The following is a 13,294-nucleotide window of genomic DNA, read 5'->3' as shown; positions in this document are numbered from 1 at the left end:
CAGACACACACACACACACACAGACAGAGAGACACACACACACACACACACACACACAGAATGCAAATACATTATAGGTCACACATAAATCATCCCCTGTGTATTATAGTATAGTATAATGACTTCCCTTCTGAAAACTGAATTGCACTAGACAATAACAAACAGAAAAGAGAAATAAACAGCTGTAATACGCAGCCAAAAAGATAAAAAACAGCTGTTAACAGAGAGAGGTTTACTGAGGATGGTAGTGGAAGTATTTAGAGCCTTTACTTAAGCAAAAGTAGTAATCCCACAATTTAGAAATAAGAGTTAAACTCTTAAATTACACATTTTACTTGATTAAAAGTGTATGTGTGATCAAAATGTGTTGGAAGTAAATTAAAAGGACTCAACATGGAGCAGAATTGCCACTATGGAGCAAAATGGTGTTATAGAATTACAGATTGGATTGTTATTACAGACAGATCTTTATTATTAGACTCACGGTCCATAAAAAACAGCAACAACAACAGCAAAAAAGATACAGATACACAAGACAGACACCAATCAAATAAAACAGTTATACCAGTAATCCCATAAGGGGGACTGGTATCGCAAACAGATACAGATACATTAAAAACAGCATTTAAACTTAACTAGACAGTAGTACTTTCAAATCTTGATCTGCAAAGTAACTATTACCTGTAACTGTCAAACAGCAGTAATCAATACTTGGTTACTTTCTGCCACTGTTTGTTGCAAGCTGTAATTTACCCTTAGGTTGTACATGAGTGTATTGAGAAACTTGTCAATGTGAATGTGTACATTGCCATCAGATACTAGAAATCAAAGGTGGACAATATTTTGAGTCTTACCGTGGGACCCAGTTTACAGCAGGGCACGTGGATTTTCTGAAATTTCCTCTTCCCTCTGTATTTGATGTCCCTAAAAAATAGCTGTTGTGTCTTCTTTAGATGCACCTTTCTCTCACCAACCACAGCGTCGCCATGTTGTTTTATTTTTGTGAATCACGAGCTCTACACTGTGAACTTCCACTGCTGAGTTGAAGGAAATACTGTTTGTATGCATTAGGCAGGGCTAGCTTCAATACTTTGATACCTGTTAGAAAAATTATGATACATACTTTTTCTCTGATTATTATTAAAACTGTCTGCATAAGAATACCATATTATACTGATCACTCTAAAACAAGATAACCATGGTCTGTCCTTGTGAAAGGCCCAGGATGTTTCGGCGGAGGAGATTCCCACACCCAATGAGATAAACTGACACCATCCACTTTGTAGAAATAAGCGGCTGTAGAGAACTTCCGGTTGGGCATTTTCTGTACTATTCTGTAGTGTGGAAACTGTCTTCTTGTGTTCAAGTAAAGGGGCTGGGGCTCAGTGGTAGAGCGGTTGCCTGCCAGTTGGAAGGTTGGTGGTTCAATCCCTGGCCCTGCAGTCCCATGTCGAAGTGTCCTTGGGCAAGACCCTGAACCCCGAGTTGCCCCCGGTGCTGCGCATCGTTGTTAATGAGTGTGAATGTGTGTGAGTGTTTATCTGATGAGCAGGTGGCACCTTGTACGGCAACCTCGGCCACAGTGTGTGTGTGTGAATGGTGAATGTTTCCTGTAGATGTAAAAGCGCTTTGAGTTAAGACTAGAAAAGCACTATATTACTAGAAAAGCACTATATAAATACAGCACATTTACATTACAGCAATACAAACTATTGCAATAGTCATATTACATTGTAACAATCCCAATTGATTTGTCAAAACACTGAAAAGAGTGCACTTGTTAATAACAGAAAAAAAGTTCAACGACAGTTTTCAGTAACCATACCAAAAGCCACCGAAAAATAGCAGTTTGTGTGTATAAACACAAAGTCACTACTCTGCATTGGGAGAAGAATAGTGTTATCTCAGACTTGTCTTTGGCCGAGTCAACAGCATCTACACAGTCTGCTTGGCAGCATCTTAGTCTGCCCCACGTGGTTTTCCTGTCATGGTACAACAAAACAAACGGACTGAAACTAAAGTAATAACATCGGGATAATCAGAAGGGATGATCTAAAATTAGGATGTACTTGTGGATTTAGCTTTGAGCTAATTGCCACGTTGTCGATCCAGTTAATAGTTTGACTGCGGAAAGAATTTAAAAAGTAATAAACAGGTCAGTATGTCACAGTAGTGGGATGACTGCCTGTATATTGTGTGTGTGTGTGAATAGCCACATTTTTACAATCAGGTCGATATTGGTAGAATACTCATCATTTGTGCTACTGGTGTGATGATACGTGAAAGGTATGGAGACGACCAAATTAGACCAATGCTTGTCCTGCGTATTTATATTTTCTTTCTGCTTTATCTTTCCCGTTTTTGCATAGTGATAGATCACTGTTGTTCTTGTCTCTGTTTCTATAAAAGGGCAATACAAATGTAAAAAGAAATAAAAAGGAATAAACAGCCAAAGATAGCAAAGCAGTACAAACAAGGCCCTTTAATATAGTAACATTTACAGTTGGTAACACAATGAATGTGATGTTGGGGAATGTGTGTTGAACACAGATGAATTAAAAGAAGTTTTTTTTAAATTCTTCACATGTAACACTGCCATTTCAGTTTAAACCTACATGCAAAGGCCCCCTCTGGATGTAATACAAAAAACAATAAATATGATTATCTGGGAACAAGACTACCTTGGCAAATTCGTATTCTGGGTTTACAGTAACAAATATTTAAACAATTTAGTGCCTTTTAAAATGACTCACACCTGTAAATGTACATAGAATAGTTACATGGAGATTGTTATATTAATATACACGATAAATGACAGAGACCTACAGAGTATAGCTTAAAAGATGAATGGTCTGCTGTTCACCCTGATGCATCAGGAAGAGTTTTAGTTAGTTTAAGATTATATGTGATTACATTGCATGTCAGCATACTGATGTTTTAAAAGCATGTTGTGTTTTTTATTTTAGTATTTTTTTTTTATTGTTGTTGCACACTGACTTTTCCACAAATGTTAACCCTCATTAATCCAGATAAAATGGCTAAAACTACAAACCTATGTACAGAAACGACCAGGAGGCATTCATGCCAGCGGAGGAGCAGATATGCACATGCGAGCACCAAAATCTGTCCGCTGGTAATTGCCAGTCACGATCTGGTAACAATATACAAGTCCAGAAAAGAAAAGGCTTTCTAGACACACAGTAGCAGCATCTTAAACAAAAAAAAAACGGAATGCTAAAATATGGTCCATAAGAGAGAGAGAGAGAGAGATAACACAGAAACAGTAAACTGTTGATCTGAGTCCATGCTGATGCCAACAGACTGTGCTCTCTTCAAATGACTTAACAAATAATATGGATCTCTTCAAATTTAGACATTCTTGACACAGATAGCTTCTGCTTGACGCTGTCGATCTTTGAAGTGTGAAACTGGTTCATGCTTCATGAGGACATACAACAGTGTAAATGTAAATGCATCATTGGGCTAGACTGCGACTCCACTAGTATGGTATTTTTGTGGTCATTAATTATTATTTAGAAATAGTGGTGACATCTGTGGCATTACAATTATATTCACAAATGTGCTTTGGTCCTTCATAAAACACAAGATTTGTTCAATGCGAGTGCATCCACTTGGACAATTATTAAAAAACGTCATTTTCACAAATTTTTCTCAACTAAAATCGATTAGGTGAAGAAACCAAATGACAGATACATTATTTATTTTAGGACTGCCCTACATTAGGTTCAGTTTCTAATGCCCAACTACACAATGCACATAGTATGGACTCCTGCAAGTCTGTCCACACATAAAGCATGAGCCAGCCCTATGGATCCATTTCTATCCATTTGAGTAGCTCAGTGTGTTGGTGAAAGCATGTTTAATTAGTAGCTGAATATAATTCAACAGCTAATCCAATCTCTCTAATGTGTAAACCTATTTTAAAAAAGATTATCGCCCAGAGTCACAATAAATAGTTTGTCTTGATTAAAATCCAGGTGGAAACTATCTTGAACAGCAGCAGCACTAGCGACTCAGCTGAAGGTTGAGTGAGTGTTCATACAGCGTCTGAAACTATCACCAGGTATTTGGCCAGGTATATTGTTGGCAGTGGCATGTGAAATCGTCAGGCCATCCGCCACTTTGGCAGAAAGGAAAAAAAAAAAATGATTTCAGACCCTGTATTCAAGGCACTTATATATTTAAAGTGAGGAAACAGCTTTTGTCCACTTTTTTTTTTGTCAAATTATTGCCAGGAAGCTAGCAAACTCCCTGTGCCAAGAACAACCTCTACGCTATTGCTGCTGCTTGATGAATGTGCAGGAAAAAATACTTGTACAGCAAATATTTTAAACATTATTTTTACATCTAAGAGTGTAAAGAATGACATAAGCACAGCTCCAATGCTAGGGTTATATATAGCCCCTCTCTTCACTTCAACTGCCTGGAACAGAGATGACCTTATCCATCGCGTTTGGAAACTACACAAACACGTTTTCCACATTTTTTTTTTCCGGAGGAGGTTTTGTGGTGTGAATACCAACAGACAGTTACTCCTTTAATCATGCCCTACACACAGTCCACAACCGAGCTGTCATCCTCCTCTGCTCCCCACTCCCCAAACCTCATCTGAGGGGATGGAGCTGCTGGGTGGAGGTTGTTAATGTCATCCATGGCGTCTGGGTCCGTGTCATCACTGGCACCAATCCCCATGTGACCGCCTTCCTCCCGGTGCGTGCGGATGTGTTTCCGCAGCGCCGCGGGCTCCTTGAAGCTGCGGTTGCAGAAGGGGCAGCAGCACGGCCTCTCTCCGGTGTGGATGAGCTGGTGGTGTTTGAGGTGCTGCAGGCGGCTCAGGCGCTTCCCACAGATGGCACACACGTACGGTTTCTCTCCGGTGTGTGTGCGCCTGTGTTTGCGCAAACCGTCCAGGTGGCGGAAGCAGTTACCACACTCCGAGCAAGAGTATGGCTTCTCCCCCGTGTGTATGCGCAGGTGGGTTTTGAGCGCGCCGGACTCGCGGAAGCGACGACCACAGACTCCACACGGATAGGGCTTCTCTCCAGTGTGGATGCGGATGTGCTTCTTCAAGCTGGAGATCAGACGGAAGGTCTTTCCACACTCCAAGCAGTGGTGAGGCCGATCTCCAGAGGGCTCCCCTACTGTATCAGAGACCGAAGGTCCTGCAGAGTCCTCTGCTCTGCCCGGTGAAGCACTGTCTATTCTCCCGCCTACAGCAGTCCTAGCCAACTGTTTCTGTTCTTCAAGTCCGCCCTGTTGCAACGCACCACCGCATTCTCGCACAGGTCTTTGGTGACGCAGGGGGTGAGTAAAGGAACGCTGGGAACCTCCCTCCCCTCCAACTTCTACGTAGCCAAGGTCGCCATCATCGACTCGGTTGTCATCACGCATCCCAGGCTCCTTCCTGCTGGTCTGGCCAGAGCCTGAATTGGGTCCCTGTTCTTGTTTAATCTCAAACCTGGATGCTCCACCTGGTCCCTGGGATTGCCTTTCATCTAACAAAACACGCAGAAATGGGTAACAATGGGAAGCAATATAATATCAAACACACCTACAACTCTATATGTCCATTCAAAGTAAGTTATTGATTAATTTGCTGTCTGACTCACAGTCAAATGAAACCCAAATTATACAGTATAACACACACAGTACACATTGTATATTTACCTGGTCTGCTGGAATCTGAGCACATATGAGATGCGTTGGAAGCAAAGGATTCCAGAGCATGGTTAGTCACAGAGCCATCTGGTTGGATTGAAAGCTGGCACATTTTGTAATCATCTCTGGGCTCAAACCCATGAAGCGAATCATCCACAGAGCCACCGAGACCCATGTCAACACCGGCCCCATTTACATTCCGGGCGTTCTGGTGGTCCCGGTCCAAGCCTGAAGTCATCGACGCCATGGAAGACAGCGATGGGGCGAAAACGGACTGACTTATTGACTGAGAGCCCGTGTATGAGATCTGAAGCTGGTCTATGAGCTTCTGAGCACTACACAGACACTCCTGTAAAGTCTTCAACTCCCGCTCGGACACTTCCAGACGCACTTTGAGTCTTTCATTCTCTTGTTCCTTATGTAGCAACTCTTGTTGAGTCTCATTGAGCACAAGCACCACTTCGCCCAGCAGAGTGTCGACTGCAGCGGACATGGCACTTTGAATGGTCGGGGCGAGACGGGATTTCAGCGACGTTACGGTCACGCTGCCCTGCGAAGCTCCGTATCCAGCCTTGTCCGCTTTCCGATCATAACAGGACTCGACCCCGGTCCTTTCGGGAATGTTGATTATACTTTGCTTACGATTTCCACTGTGGACTGAGCTGTTGCTGCTATTAGAGGGAGAGGAATCCATGCTGCCAGCATAGCCTGTCCTCCTGGAAGTCATTATTTTAATGCAGTTATCTAGCTTTAATTCAGTTAGCTAACGTTGGCCAACGTTCCCAGGCTATGCTAACTATGAGACTAAAATACAGTCCAAACTTCTAACGGACTGGATTAATTGTGCGAGTTGTGTTGCTGTTATTTGTCAGAGCAATGAGTGAACTGGCACCAATTACATTTGCCCCATTAGCTAGCTGTTTAACTGGCGTCGCTGGCAAAAACAATGTAGTCAACTCTGATATGCGGCTCTGTGCTGGGCCTGGCTCCGCTAGCTAACATTTGCCTGCTAACGTTAGCTTTAAAACCAACAGCGAGCGGTCGGGAAAAGCCGTGCTCTTGCAACCACTGTGACTCTGCAGGAGAAACGTGCCGACGGTCTTAAACGGCGTTATTCAAGCCCGCGAATTACTGTTCGAACACTTTGATACAATGGCTCTAAGCAGCGACTCACCCATTTCAGCTTTTTTTTTTTTCCTGCACAACTGCACTGACTGTACTGCGAGGCCGTCGCACAGGAATGACGTCAACAAAGACGCTCTGTTGCGGGGCGTTTCTGCCCTGGGTGTTGAATTGAAGGAAGTGTCATCCTTCAGCCGAGCGTTACAAACAAGCCGAACTAATGTGGATTTGTCTTTAATTAAATTACCTTCTGCATATCAAACCTTTTTTTCAATTAAATATTGGTAGTCTTGCTGGTATTTGTATTATAGGCCTATTTATTAATTTATTTATTTATACTACTTTACCTATTCACTTGTATTTTTGTTGTACACTGCTAAAGAGCTGCTACACAGGTTTTTATCGTTCTAAGCAGAGTGAGCTAAATATATATTCTATCATACTGTAATTTAAAAAATGAAAATTGTGCTTTAAACCCCAAATTTACACACGCTTTTCTACTTTCCAACTAAAATGACACATTCAATTACGTTTTTTTGTGTTTAACATTTCTGTCTTCAGTGGGCAAAATTGGGTGATAGAAATAGTTATATTGATTCTTCTGATTCATTTATTCTTCTGAAATTCTGTCCAGTCAGTTTCCCCATTTGACCGAGGAGGATTGGCTACATAGAAACATGGAATGACCTCACAGAATGAGAAATAACTAGCTGGTTTCCTGTTTTTAAGTCACTGATAAGCCTGCAGAAAGTGTGTCAAGTGGTTGTTAAATGGGCTATGCCATTGATCGATATCTAATTGGACAATAAAACAGGCAGGAATGAAAGGATTTACAAATGAATTCATAAAAAAATAAACAGTAAAGGAATAGGTATTTTTCGATAAGTAATGTTTCAATAAAATACAAAGAATAATAAACACTGCGGTCTTCCATGGGCCAGTCCTGTCTTGTAGTCTGTAATTTATATTATTAACCCTTTTTCTTTATATTGCAGCATATTGGCGTTTGTTGCCAGTCTAATAAAAAAATTGTCAATTGGCTTTATCTCGCACAATTAAATATTATACTAATTGGCAAATGGCTTAATTAGTGATCTTTTTTGGGGAATAATGATATCACTTGTTTCTTTATCCTTGCATGACATTGTGTCAAATGTATTTTCCTGCAAGTCAAGTTTCGGGGTTTACATGGTCTATAGTTTGCGGCAGTCCAGCAGCCATTTGCGGGCAAAAACTTAAGTTTCTCTCTTTTTCAATCTAAAATTATACTTCCAGGGTTTCAAATCTAAAGTACCCGGGGGCCATCGACCTCTCAGACGGATATACAAACTCTGAAACTGGCGGAGAAGATAACAGTCTCTCCCACATCAACAGCCTGCGCCGCAAGTGCAGCATGCTGGAACTGGCCAAACGTTGGCTATCAGGAACTTTCTGATGCTTCGCAGATGAACCGCTTATTGTCACAGTGACAGTGCAATCCATCATGAAAACTAATTAATGTCACCCCCATCCAGTTGTGTAATTGACAAGACACAGAGCTCGCCTGGCTCTTTGCTACACCCTTATTCATGTTTTTCCTCCAGGATTTAGTATTTTCGGCTCTAGGAGGCACTGTAGACGGCTTTATTAATGAATGATGCTGAGGTCAGGCAACAAGCCCCATATTAATCATGTCCCTTTGGAATGGCTCCTTACAATCATGAATATACTGAGAACATGGTTTTCTTTATGTTGTTGTCAGTCCAACAAAAAAGGGCAGAATCCTCAACACAGACCAGTGAATAGCCTACAGCAGAATTCATTATACATATAATAATAATAATAATACATTATAATTGGGAACGTGTGTTGACGTGCCTCATTCCTGCATCTTTTTAACAGCAGCTAGAACTTTTAAAGATGAAAAAAAGTGAAGTAATGAAAGAAGAATCTTGTTAAGTTTAGTTTTATGGATATTTGCCTCATTTGGGGGAGTGAGTGAGCCAACGCTGACACCCCAAGTTTGTGTTGTTTTCCCCCTAGGCTGTTGAAACATCACAATTAATGATTTACTTGACCATTAATTTGTGAAATCTGCCTTGTTGGCTCAATAGCCAACACAGTGCCATGATCATATCTTACTGTGCATGTTATAAATCAAGCCCTCATGCTATTTGATGTTACTATACGGACCCTGTAGTATTCATTTGGACTGCTTACATTTCACATAAAAATAATGTAATCCATACGCACTCGTTTTTGATGAGGAAAGCAGACTCATCTCACCCACATAGTGGTTGGGGAAAAAGTGACTGTGCTCCAAAAGTGGTCCATGGCAAAGAGGGGCAGTGGATTATGGGGTTATGTAACAAACCATCTAACAGTTACCATCTGCTTGAATTTGTGTCCCTTCCAGTCACAACAGAAATATCTCGTACTCAGTGACTTCACCCGTTTCCAACTCACTCATATTGCCTGACACACCATCATTGTTTCTATGAACTTATACAAGGTCTGCGTCACTGTTTCTCTCAGAAGCTTGTTATGGATGAGCTCTTTACAGACTTACGACTGACTCAATTTACCATAAACATGATTAATTATGAAATAAAGCAAAAATATAGGCATGTTTTGCCAGTATTAGATGTAATACGTACCTGAACCTGTATAACACAATACATAAACATAGATAGATAGATAGATAGATAGATAGATAGATAGATAGATAGATAGATAGATAGATATTGATCCCCAAAAAATGGGAAATTATGGTGTTGCAGCAGCAAACACAGAATATAAATTTAAATGAAATACCAGGATACAATATACATACGTACAATATACATGAAATAATAATAATCGGAACAAAAATCTAAGAACAACTATTTGAATATGTACAGGATGGGAAAACAAAATGTGCAACATATCTACATTCCTACTTCACATGTACACACCCACACTCTTTCCTGTAAGTACTGACACCCAAACACATTCACTCCCCCACAGACAAATGCTCACACAAGACAGATTAAAGTATATCATAACAATACAAGAAATAAAAGTACTAAATCATTTATCCTGGGGGGAAAATAGTTATGATGGTATACCTGTCAACATGTTGGTTCCTGCAGAATTACATGAAGGAGAGAAACAATATATTTGCATTGTGTCGTGGAAATATGACACATACAGACGGTTAAAATGCAAACTGACTCCATGAGTAAAGTTTGATCGAGGTGTTGTTTCTCAGTCATAGCTGACTGATCTCACATCTTCTCATAAAGGACAATGCAAGCTAATCGTGGTGACTTTTTCTGCAGACTATGCTCAAAATCAGAGTGCAGATGTGAGCACACAGCTGGATTTAAGGCCGCACAGCTGTCACATAAAGTTGCTTTTTTTTTTCACGTCACTTCAACAAAACATTTTGTTCAGTTCTTCTCTTCCCTGGAAGCGCTGAGTGGAGTTCTGTTATGTTGGTGGCGGTCTCTCAGATCACTTACCACCACTTTTTATTTAACCTCTTTAATCCATTGCAGTTTTTTTTTAAAGAAAAGTACCAGCATGGCAATTTCTCACATTACAAATCATTCCCGAACAAGTCCAGTCAGGCTCCTTTCCGGCCTTTTGGTAACCAGCTGCACAACACTTCTTTTCAGTTTTTGCTGCAGTGTTACAAGCTACAGTAAGTCATACACTTTATTTAGGTGAGAGGTTAGGTGGCTAAATATTCTGTCTGGAGCCACTGGAATATGTCAGGGATGACAAACACCAATGAATCAAGCCCTGACACAGATATTTCCTAATCCTGTTCAATTTCCCTCAGCCCTAAAAGGAAAACAAGAGCTCATTAACAAGTGAGACACGCTCGGAAGAACCTGCACATCACCATGGAATGCAACAGAAATCAACATGGTTTACTTCACCAGTAAATTAGGCAGCAGTGACGGAACTAATAGCGGACCACAGCAATACCACTAAGAGCACGTGCTGCACCATTAAGCGAGGAGGGAGGTGGAGTTGGGTCAGAAGGGTCGGGAATGAGGGGGGATTGTGGGAGGGCAGAAAGAAGGAGGTGATTGTTGGGGAGACTGGAAACATATAAGGAGGAGAAAGCAAGCGAGGCAGCAAGTGGAGGGAAGACGAAGAGAGAGGAGCTCACTTACATTTTCAGAAAGATAACAAACTTGCAAACAACAGGTAAGTTCATATCTTTACATATTTGACATACTTTCACTCTCAACACAGGCCAATTGAGTTTAGCTGTGTCAATAAAAAACAAAGAGAACAGAGTGAATTAGTATTCAACGGTGGCTCCTACTTTCAATGAAGTTAAACACAGGAGATTTTTGAATGGGTTTCATTGTTAGCTCTTTATGCAAGTCTACCACAGAGCATTTTTTAGGTATGTTTGTGTGGATTCTTGTGGACATCCTACAGCTTTCCTGTAACTGGATCAGTCTGAAAGTGCTGCGTTGATTTTTGGGTGTGTAGGCATTTGGACCTGTTGAGCAATACCGCCTGGAATGCTGAATTGGAGTGAAGTACCTCCAAAGCTTAACAAATGAGGATTAGTCCTAGCAGCTCTGTATACAAGACCATGAATCATTGACAAACATGCCACATAATAATGCATTTCAGCTAATTGAGTGTCCACAGTTTTCCCATTTGCTTACGAGTACAAGCAGTGTGTGCTGGTTTATAGAACGCAGTTTATATTTTGAAGTTAGGAAAGCTTTTTTGTATTTTCAGGCAGACTCTAGACTCACATTTAAGACATTTGTTTCATTCCCTGTGCAGTTGTATCATCTCTAACAGACTCAGCATCAGGGGAGAAATAACTGTGTCCTCATTCAGGTCCTTTTATGCAAAAAAAACAAGAAACTCACTCTGTGACTGTTCACATTGCTGAAAAACCCAAAGGGCTGGTGTTTTTTTCTTTCTAAGCAAAAAGCTGATTTTCCAGCTAACTGATGGAATTTTACTTTCTATAATCTCCAGAAATCACGATGGCTGCCAGAAGATATCTTCCTTTCTCCCTGGTGATCGTTTGCCTGGTTCTCATCAGAGGTTACTCTCCTCTGCCAACAACATCCCCAGTTGCAGGGCCGAAGCCCACGAGATCTCCGACACCACACGGGGTTTCGACCGAGGACTATATGCCTACCTTAAATGATTACTCTCACTATGAAGACACAGATGAAGACACAGAAACCCATACTGCACCCAGTACAGAGACTCCACATAGAGGGACCTCTAATAAATGCAAGTACAATCCCTGTCTGGAGAGTCAGACCCCCTGTGCTGAGCTGGCAGCCTCCAGCGGCTGCTTGTGTCCAGGGTTCACATTACACAACCAGCTCCCAGAGGCTCCCAAGCTGAAATCAGTGTCCTGGAACGGGTCGGAGGTTGTACTTCAGTGGTGTGCACCTTATTCGTATGTCACAGGTTACAAAGTGACTGTAGTGGGAAAAGACAGGCAAATGTTTGGGAAGGACCGTAGGAGTGGCGGAGTGGGACACATGGACAGCCTCGCGGAGGTGTGTGTGGTGGCGGTGAATGACGTTGGGAACAGTGAGGCGTCCTGTTTGATGTACCATCCCAGGGACGGCAGCCTGCCTCTGAAAGCAGGTCTCATCGGGGGAGCTCTGGGCTTCCTTCTGCTCCTCTTGCTCGCCGTCCTGCTCTGGAGGCACAAGAGACAACGGAAACAGGAAGCCAGCATCTCTATGCATGACACAGCTGAGACAGAGTGAACAGAAAACAGAGCGAGACTGAACGCTCGGGGATAAGACTCTGTCCCATGAGACTCCTCAGCATCTTCATAGTTGATTAGCTGTGAGTATATTTTAACATCTGAGCTTTTTTTTATGTAAAGAGGCTTTAAAGATGTTTTGATTGTATTGAATACAACGAAAATGACAATATATTTATACCTGAGACGACAGCTTATGGGTACAAAGGTTCAACGATTTTATATATTTTTTTATAATATCTAGTAGCAGTTGTTGACACGTCAAAACAAACTGTATGGAGAAACTCTCTGTGAGAGTTTCTCATTTTATGTATTTAATTAAAGAGTGAATGGATTTATTATGGTTCTAAAGACTGAAAGTGAATGACGTGCTGCATCATGTTGGCCTACTGAACAGTATTTGGTCTTGTACGTGTTAAGAGTTTGATTTGACAAGTTTCTCAAAGTAATGCAAGTTTGGAAAAACAAACTGAAGTCTGTAGTCTATATGTACGTTAAAGGACTGAGTATTTAACTCAAGCAAAGCATTCTCTAAGTTGCTAAAATGTGTATTTATTTAACAGCTGTGGGATGGGTGTATTTTTTTCCAGTCTGTCAGTGTACAGGATGAGCACAAGTGTTCAGTGCTGTTTTCCCAGCTGTCGTACAATAGCCTTTTCAGCGGATATGGGTTTTGTAAGGCTTGTCTCATTCCAGCTGAGACTTCCAGTCATCCAGCACTGAACTAGTAAGAAGCTTCAGGCTTTTTTTTTTTTTTTT

At 41.3% G+C, this 13,294-nt stretch overlaps 2 protein-coding genes and 1 long non-coding RNA gene across 4 annotated transcripts in view; 2 read left to right on the top strand and 1 right to left on the bottom strand.

Moving 5' to 3' along the window:
• The window catches only part of LOC116700680 (uncharacterized), a 24,942-nt gene extending 11,654 nt beyond the window's left edge, over positions 1 to 13,288 (top strand). Inside the window, exon 3 of the long non-coding RNA XR_004334705.1 lies at positions 13,126 to 13,288. This is a non-coding gene — a long non-coding RNA (uncharacterized LOC116700680). The remainder of the gene's footprint in view (positions 1 to 13,125) is intronic.
• Positions 2,969 to 6,888, bottom strand: si:ch1073-224n8.1 (zinc finger protein 135). Its single transcript, XM_032534072.1, has 2 exons — positions 5,689 to 6,888; positions 2,969 to 5,516 (listed from the first exon to the last, which is right to left on the bottom strand). Exons 1-2 carry the CDS (start codon positions 6,404 to 6,406, stop codon positions 4,570 to 4,572), a joined length of 1,665 nt encoding a protein of 554 aa, XP_032389963.1. The 5' UTR covers positions 6,407 to 6,888; the 3' UTR covers positions 2,969 to 4,569.
• Positions 10,826 to 12,873, top strand: LOC116700679 (leucine-rich repeat neuronal protein 4). 2 transcript variants are annotated; one of them, XM_032534073.1, is made up of 2 exons: positions 10,826 to 10,980; positions 11,782 to 12,873. In XM_032534073.1, the coding sequence occupies exon 2, from the start codon at positions 11,790 to 11,792 to the stop codon at positions 12,534 to 12,536; it is 747 nt and encodes a 248-aa protein (XP_032389964.1). In that variant the 5' UTR covers positions 10,826 to 10,980; positions 11,782 to 11,789; the 3' UTR covers positions 12,537 to 12,873. The 2 variants fall into 2 exon arrangements, with proteins under 2 accessions (XP_032389964.1, XP_032389965.1); XM_032534074.1 differs by having other exon boundaries at positions 10,853 to 10,980; positions 11,786 to 12,873.
• Positions 13,289 to 13,294: the final 6 nt, after the last annotated feature.

This window comes from Etheostoma spectabile, chromosome 13, assembly GCF_008692095.1.
Source record: "Etheostoma spectabile isolate EspeVRDwgs_2016 chromosome 13, UIUC_Espe_1.0, whole genome shotgun sequence".
NCBI lineage: Eukaryota > Metazoa > Chordata > Actinopteri > Perciformes > Percidae > Etheostoma > Etheostoma spectabile.
The sequence above is the reverse complement of the archived record's forward strand: the minus strand, read 5'-3'. Positions and strand labels throughout refer to the sequence as shown.

Coding starts and splice junctions, on each gene's coding strand:
- si:ch1073-224n8.1 (XM_032534072.1), bottom strand. CDS start 6,406: ATGACTTCCAGGAGGACAGGCTATGCTGGCAGCATGGATTCCTCTCCC. Junction 5,517..5,688: donor CTCAGATTCCAGCAGACCAG/GTAAATATACAA, acceptor GTGTTTTGTTAG/ATGAAAGGCAATCCCAGGGA.
- LOC116700679 (XM_032534073.1), top strand. CDS start 11,790: ATGGCTGCCAGAAGATATCTTCCTTTCTCCCTGGTGATCGTTTGCCTG.